The following is an 8,114-nucleotide window of genomic DNA, read 5'->3' on the forward strand; positions in this document are numbered from 1 at the left end:
AGACAGACACAGAGACAGAGACTGAGAAACAGACAAGACAGACCTTGAGCTTGCCAGGCAAGCGCTTATTCTACTGAGCTATCTCCCTGGTGAAATAGACAAGACAGAGAGACAGACAGGAGGAGAGCACTCCTGAGAGACAGGACGGGACCCAGAAAATGGGTCGCTGCAGACTCCACTTTAGAGAGTGGGTACCATGTGAGACAAAACGGAAATCAGCCAAGATGATGACAAATTTAGCATTTAGGTAATGTTGGTCTAGTGGGGAAGCAGCTCCCAAGGACCTCTTCAGGAAGAGATGAATCAGGGGACCTTGGGGTGACCCACTGGGGTGACCGATGTTCATTTATTGTGTGTCTCTTGGGGAGGCATGTAGGCCTGTTCATTTTGTCTTTATTTTGAGGCCTGGCCTCCCACAGTGTTCCTCTGGGCACAGCTCTAATGTGATCCCTTCCTCTGTATTGACTCCCCTGAGGGCCTAGTCCTGACTATCTACAATATTTTGCCTAGCTTAGCTGTCTATAATAATACTAGGTATCCTCAGATGGCAGGGGCATCCTGAACTTACGATTTCAAACATACACTTCTCACAACTGAATTTCAATATTTATATGTGTTGTAACTCACTTTTTTTTTCAGTATTTCCGATTCTCTGGGCCTGCTTGCCTTCTTCAGGGAGAGTATTTCATGAGAATATCCTTCTCCCACTTTTGCTTCACTTCAGTTTCTTATTAATTCATTCATGTAAACCGTATCAAATGAGTACCAACTTGTGCCATCTCCTAGGCACAGGGTATAAAAGAGCGCAGGAAGCAGGCAGAAATTCCTAACCTGGGATGGGGAGACAGCTCAGTGGTCTAAGTGCCTGCCTTGCAAAAGGAAGGACCCAGGTTCAATCCCTGGTGTCACAAGGTGTGCATGCCACACCAGTCACCAAAACCGGGTGGGGTAACTCATGCCTGTAATCCCAGTGCTGGGGAGGCTGAGCAGGAGGATCACTATGAGTCTGAGCTGTACAGAGAGACCCTGTACCAAATATATAAAGATTGAAAAAAGAAAGAAATGCCTAACCTGTCAGGCACTGTTTTGTCTTCTATGTTTGCCTCTCAAGGTGCTTCCCTAATGCCCCCCCCCCCAAGCCAGGAATATCCCAGTGAATTGCCGAGCACCGCGCCATGGTGCTGTCCTGCTCAGCACGCTGAGGGTCAGGCCCTGTCCCACATCCAAGTAGTCAGCGGCAGGCACCAGTTTGACAGCAGGCGCTTCGGGGCTCCATGCACGGCCTAAGTGCTGAGTGAGTGTACTAAAGAGAAAATTGCTACCAGAGACGAGACTCGATTAAATAAGCACTGATCTCAAGCTGGAGGAAAAACGAATTCAATGAAGTAAAAAGACATCCAGAGGGAGAGGCCTGGCACAGTGGCCTGCAGTGTCCTCAGAATGTGACAGCAGGCCTGAGGTGTCCCACAGCAGAAGGCGTCTGTGTAGGAATGGCAGCCAGGGTGTGGATCCCTGCGAAGGCCAGGGCTGCAAGGGATGAGCCTTCACCCGCTGGCCGGGCCACCACCCGCTTGGCGGGCTGAGATCGCTGAGGAATGGGTGCGATTTTCAAGGCCACAGGTTGGGAATAGCAGTCTGCAGCCGTACACTGGATTTGTTTGCACTTTCTTATTTGGGCCCCAGGTAAGCAGTAACACGATTTTATTGTAGCCGCATTTCCTGAGAGCTGCAAATCAAAACTGTATTCTTTCGCCTGGGAGTGCAGTAAATCAAACTGAAAGAGTAACTGTCAGCTCTCCTCAGTGACTCCAGAGGAGGAATAAAGCAAAGCCGACCAGGACGCCCTTGCCATGGGCTTTTCTTCTGTGTTGAGGCTATCCGTGCCCAGGCAGTAGTGTGATGCTGCCCCTGGACCGACTTTACTTCTTTAGTGATGCTCATTCCCTCGGGCTGTACCTGAACGCGGCCTGAGTCGGCAAGTCGGGGTGGGTGACCACGAGAAGAGGCAGGCTACCGCTCTCAGTGACTGTCTTTCTCTTTTCTTTCCTAGGCGGCTCATCCACGGTGAGTTTGCACTCTAGCCAGGCTTTGGCAAACCCAGTTTCAACACACAGCATCTTCACTCCCACTTCCAGCCTCATGGCCACTTCCCACGGGGCCAGGATGCCTGCCTTGCCCACAGCCGTGCAGAACATAGGGCTGTACGGAACTCTGCCGTGCAGTCAGCCTGGCGGCTACAGCGGCGCCGCAGGAAGGAATCAGCTGGCCCCGCAGAGGAACCCGAACCAGCTGGTGACAAATCCGAACAACCCTCTGATGCCTCGGCCACCCGCCTTAGGGCCGAGTAACAGCAGCGGTGCGGCCGCTTTTGGAAGTGGGTCTGCTGGTAGCTCTCCACAGTTGAGGCCAAATTTAAGCCATGGTACGGCAAGCCTGCCGGGCCAGAGAACAGCAAATGTAGCTGTCACACCCAACACCGCAGCAGCAAACTGGGCCTCTCAAGAGGCGGCAGCGCAGCAGCAGGAAGTGCTGAAGTCCACGGGGGTGCACTTCCCCACCACCCCTGCAGCCTACACCCAGAACCAGCCACTGCAGCAGGCGTCAGGTAGCCGGCAGTTCTCCCAGAGGGCAGTGGCCGCCCCGAGCCAGCTAGCACCAGCCATGCAAATGAGACCCGTGAACCAAACACTAAATGGACAGACCATGGGTGCACTCAGGGGCTTGGGTCTCAGACCGAGCCAGCTGAGCACACAGATCGTGTCTAACCTGAACCAGTCAAGCGCTGGTGTGAGTCAGACAAGGACTGGCCCAAGCCAGCCGCCGTCCCTGACACCCAACAACTTCCCTTCGGCCAGCCGAAGTGCCCGGGCTTTCCCAGGAGGTGAGCATGGCAGCGACCTGGCCTTCGACTTCCTCGGCCCGCAGGCTGACGCCGTGGGCCCTGCCCTGAGCAGTGATACTGACTTCATCGATTCCTTACTGAAAACAGAGCCTGGCAATGATGACTGGATGAAAGACATAAACCTCGATGAGATCTTGGGGAGCAACTCTTGAAGGAGAAAGGGGAGACAGCTCCCGACCCCCAAGTGCTGACAGGCAGTGTTTCACAGCACGCTGTGAAGGCCAAACCGATGGCCTCCAGGCAGACTACATGAAGATATTGTGGTTTCAGAGTGGAATGCAGAAAGTAACTCAGTGGTGACTATTCTGGTTGAAGTTCTTGTTTAAAAATTTCAAACCCTAACATAAAACATTGGATCGCTTTTTACTCTATAAGCCCAGGACATATTATCCAAACAGAACTGTGATGTTGGTATATAATTAATTGTGTAAAATAGGCTTCCCACACTTTTTCTCTGAAAGAAAATAGACCTTATAGCTTGTGTAAGCCCCATGTCATAAAGTAATACTAGTTCTATGCAGGAAAAAAATTCCTTAATTTTCTTTTTATAGATACGTGTGGTTTAATTTTTCCCCCACTTTTCACTTAAGTTTCTAAAGCTTACGAAATAGAACAAAGTATTATAGGTTTGTCTGATGTAGCTGAAGTGTCCTAGGTAAGCGAGAGCCAGCGTGCCCCCACTGTGGTGGGTTCCACATTTGCCCCTAGACTCCGTATCTGTCCTTGCAGCTTCCCACACGTTCTGCCCTTCAGCGACGCTGAGACTAGGGATAAGTGAGACCGCGGGACCGCGCCGCCGCATTCGGGCTTCCTCGGATCGGGAAGGTCTCCAGGTCTGCGCCCAAGCGGCCTGCCACGCAGCCCGGACCTCAGCGCCCTGAAGGCTGCCGCGCGCTTCTCTGCATTAGATTTCACTTTAAAAGAGGCCTGGCCTTCGCGACAAAGGCGGTCCGCTGGGCCACAGACCCCACAGACCCCACAGACCCCGGGCGCTGTCGCTCAGTGGCTGGCCACTGGCCTGTGCCCGGAGGAGAGAAGCCGAGCTTCGTCCTCCCTGGTTACCGTGATGGGCACTGACTGGCTTGTAGGAGAAGGAAATCTGCAGACCAAAACTTCGATTAGAAAGCGTCAGATGCGACTGGAGGTAGGAAACAGGAGCGGCAGGCACAAATCTATTTTACAGAGTTTAAGGGAAAGCATAACGGAGAGAGAAAAGCCAGTCCTTCTCGGGCTATGATTCGGACCTGGGCGGACCCTGCGGCCGGCCGCAGTCGGCTCCTTCTGACGTGTACGCCCTTGCTGTGACGTCACGGTGACGTCAGCCCTCGCGGGGCTGTCGCTGTCGCAGAAGAAGGAGGGGCGTTGGGTCCTGCGTGCTCAGTGCTCACGCGCAGTCGGCCCGCCGCGTGGGGAACGTGCAGAGGGAGGGGGGTGGCGGCAGCAGGCGCTAACGTTTTCCTGTACTGGGGGAGCAAAGGGTACCCTCAGCTTTTTAATTGGGCAAATCAAATGTAATGTACCCAAAGTCCTTTTAGTAAGTCTGTAACAAGTCGTTCAGTAAGAAAACACGCTGAGCGTGCCACCAAGCCCCTCTGCCCCCTTTGCCACGCGTTGGGGCAGCCTCCTTCCTTTACACAGCGCCAACGGCCCTGGCCCAGAGTCTCTTCTGTGCTAATTTGTAAATATAAATAAATCACTCATTTTGTAAACTTTTGTAAAGAATATTTTGGTAGAAATACTTAAAGCATATTCTTTGGGCTATATTTATACATATGTGAAATAAATATACTATCAAAAGGTTATATTTTATACAAAAAGTAAATTGCTACCTTTTGTATGCTAAGACACAGTTTTGTATAATATGATGGTTTATTTTTAGCTCTACACTTAAACCATAGGTGGTCTAGTGGGAATTTCCAGCACTATAAGAGCCTTCTTACACATTTATATTCTGAAGCCTCAGTAAGAAAGCATTCCAGGTTTCATACCTTTCTCTTTTTCTTCTGCTCCCAAAGTCTTTATTAAATCTATAGGTTATGTGTCTTATTTGATTATTCTGCTGTGGCATTGTACTAATCCTTGTTGCATGTGGTCTACTGTATGTTTTCCCATTTTATAAAACAGTGTTTCTTCATGCAAAAAAGAGGACAAATAATGTACATAGGAACAACTTGTCTCCTGGCACCTCCACGTCACTGTACATATCGACAGCCTGTCCCAGTTACACTCCTGTAAAGCAGCTTAGTTTTACCCTAACATAAATCGTATGTTTTGTAGTAGCTATCAGATTTAAAAGGTAAAGCAATCAGAATGTTTGGATTTTCTTCTATCTTAATGTGAATTTCATAATTAATGTCTATTTATTCAGCTATTCATTAAAATACAGGATTCTTTGGAAAAAATGGTGTAATCTATAGTTTCTGTTTGTTGGTAGCCTGTTACCAAAGATGATGTCATCTTGCTGAACGCTGAGATACTGACGATTTGATAGGCATGTGTGGCCTGGGCCTCAGGATTTACGATTTAAGAGCTATTAGAATATAATCTCCCATTTATAGACATACCAGACTACTTAATTTGGCATTGTTTATCATCTGGACATGCTATACAGGAGCTAAAAGTAATTTTTCTTTCTTTTTTTAATTCAAAGCCTAGCAGGCAATTTAAGCAAATAATTCATTCTGGGCTTGCGTTAAGCCCAATGAAGATAAATAACTCTGCTTTAAGTAATTGAACAATTACCTGCATTACTGTAATTGTACTCATACATGTAAAGACTTCAATCTGTAAAATATTTTGTATTGTATGTAATTCCATGTGTAAAAAATAGTTTAAAAATTCAGAACTGGTTTTCTTATATCAAATCATACTCAGTGTCATGAACAATGTGATAGTACGTCACAGAAAGTTCTGAGAAATATTCATAGTAATGAGCATGCAAAGGCAAATTTTTCTGTAAGGAGCTTCTGTTACTAGCAAAGCGCTGACTTTTTTGATTTCCACATTCTTCAGATCACTTAAAAAGTTTGCATTAAAATTTTACTCATACTGTACCTACCAAATACTGGGGAGCAGTGGCTACATCCCCGGGTGTTGTGGGCATCGGCCTGGCCTGTGTGTGGCGGTTAGTCCGAGAAGGCCGAGCAAGCGCTGTGGTGAGCCCAGACCCTACTCAGCACATTTACACAGTGCACTTCAAAATCAAGGAGGATCACAGCAAGAAGGGCTCTTGCTAGGCGTGAGAGGAACCATTCCAGACTCTCCTGCCCCACTCTATACTGCGAGGGCTTGATTATCCCTTTCCTCTCTGTCAAAAAAAAGTATGAAATCATCCTTTTTCACCACTATTCATAGGCCTAGTCCAATTGATATATTACATTATCCTTGCCCCGAAGAACCTATATGGTAGGACAGTAAAGAAATCAACATCAATAAAAATAAATAATCCACAAACAAAAAGAAAGATGTGGGCCTGGGAGATGGCTCAGTAGAGTAAGCACTTCCCTGGCAAACGCAAGGGTCTGAGTTCAATCCCCAGTTCTGCAAAAAAAAAAAAAAAAAAAGATGTGCAGTTCCCAGCTCCCCATGGGCCATGTGTAGCCATGGAAAGAGATCCCAGGGGAGATGCGGGAGGGTCAATGAGCTGAGGACAAACTCCTCACACCGTTCTCACCCTAACGTGCCAGAACAGCTGGAACTACCAACCAATTTCTTGCAATTCCCATTTTGTATTTCTGCAAATATTTTCATCATCAAAAAAAAAATGGTTAGGGGCCCACAAGACAGCTGAGTGGACTAAGAGCCTGCTTAGCAGGCACAGGGACCCAGATTCAAATCCTGGCACCACATGCTGTGCTGGCCCTAGAAGCCTGGGCACGCTGAGCTGGCCACTGATACCAGGCATGGTGGCACTCGCCTATAAGCCCAGCGCTGGGGAGGCTGAAACAGGAGGATCGCTATGAGTCCAAGCCGCATAGTGGGACCCTGTACCAAATACATAAGAAAATGTTTAAATGATGGTTAGGAGCTGAACTATATTTACATTCCTTTCTCACTGGAGAACTATGCAATTGATTTTTTCAAAGTTGAGTAAAAAATTTTCTGAAAAGTTCAATAGCACCCTTTTTAAGATAAATCATTGATCATTCCAAATTTAGAAAATTTTCAGCTATCAGCATCTTTGAATCAAGCATCCATGTGGTTAAATCAAAGCAGCGTTTTGCCATCAGCTTGCCAGGGCTGAGCTGTGCAAGAGCAGATGGAGATTCCCACCTGCTACAGGTCAAGCCCTGAAGACCAACAAGTAGAAGGAATGTGAAATGCTCACTTTCTTATGACAATAGAATTCTATGGAGAAAACATTTGCCTGTTAGAGAGAGAAAACTGCTACACTAAGTTGTAAGCTCCGTTGGGTATTTCTTGATGAGCTCTCATGGGTTGTTCTCAGCCGAGAAACATCTTTTGAGTATGCGCCCTAAATTCCTACAACACATGGAGTACAGGCAGTGCCCTGGGTCAGGTTCCCTGGCAGTAGGTAGCATAACTGAACCCTATTCTATGAACAGCAAGCACGTGTATTGACCTTAGAGTCAGTGGCACAGATGAATGATTTCTTATTAGCAGATTTGTAGATGCACACAACATACTTGGAGAACTAAATTTTAAAGCCAAGTGCTATTGTCCCAGACCTGGATGCAGTAACTTAACAGAGAATTTCTATTTACATAAATAACATTTTAAGGTTTATTTTTCCAAATTAAGTGCTTCTTAGCTCCAGGATATCTATGAATTTACTGATACTTTAATCATTAGCATTCTTTCAGAAAAAAGGAAGGAGAGAGAAAAAAAGAATATCATACTACATAAATATATGGAATCTTCTTATAGGATTATTTTAATAAAAGGAGGAAGGAAAAGAAGGAAGGGGCATAAACATATTGCAAGTAAGCTCAGAGGAAAGACTCCACTGGATCACATGACTGAAACTTCTAGATTGTTCTGGACTTGGACGTAGCTGGTCCTCCCTGCCTGCCCCTGTGCTTGCCCCACCCTGGCTCCACACTCAGCGCACGCTTCCTGGTAGCAAAGGGGCTGCTTGAAGAGCCACGTTTACACCCGCTGCTCCAAGCCAGCACCAACAAGCTCAAGGATTTCCCTTGCAAAGGGCAGACATTGCCTCTTACTGACCGATAAGGGCGTGTGCCGCTCCCTG

General features: G+C 47.4%; 1 protein-coding gene across 1 annotated transcript in view; it reads left to right on the top strand.

The window, feature by feature from the left end:
* Maml2 (mastermind like transcriptional coactivator 2) overlaps positions 1 to 3,690 on the top strand; it is a 22,562-nt gene extending 18,872 nt beyond the window's left edge. The window contains exon 4 of the mRNA XM_023709518.1: positions 2,051 to 3,690. Coding sequence (XP_023565286.1) covers positions 2,051 to 3,054 — 1,004 coding nt within the window. The 3' untranslated portion in view covers positions 3,055 to 3,690. The remainder of the gene's footprint in view (positions 1 to 2,050) is intronic.
* The last annotated feature ends 4,424 nt before the right edge of the window (positions 3,691 to 8,114 follow it).

This window comes from Octodon degus, unplaced genomic scaffold (assembly GCF_000260255.1).
Source record: "Octodon degus isolate 3935 unplaced genomic scaffold, OctDeg1.0 scaffold00012, whole genome shotgun sequence".
In the NCBI taxonomy this organism is placed as follows: domain Eukaryota; kingdom Metazoa; phylum Chordata; class Mammalia; order Rodentia; family Octodontidae; genus Octodon; species Octodon degus.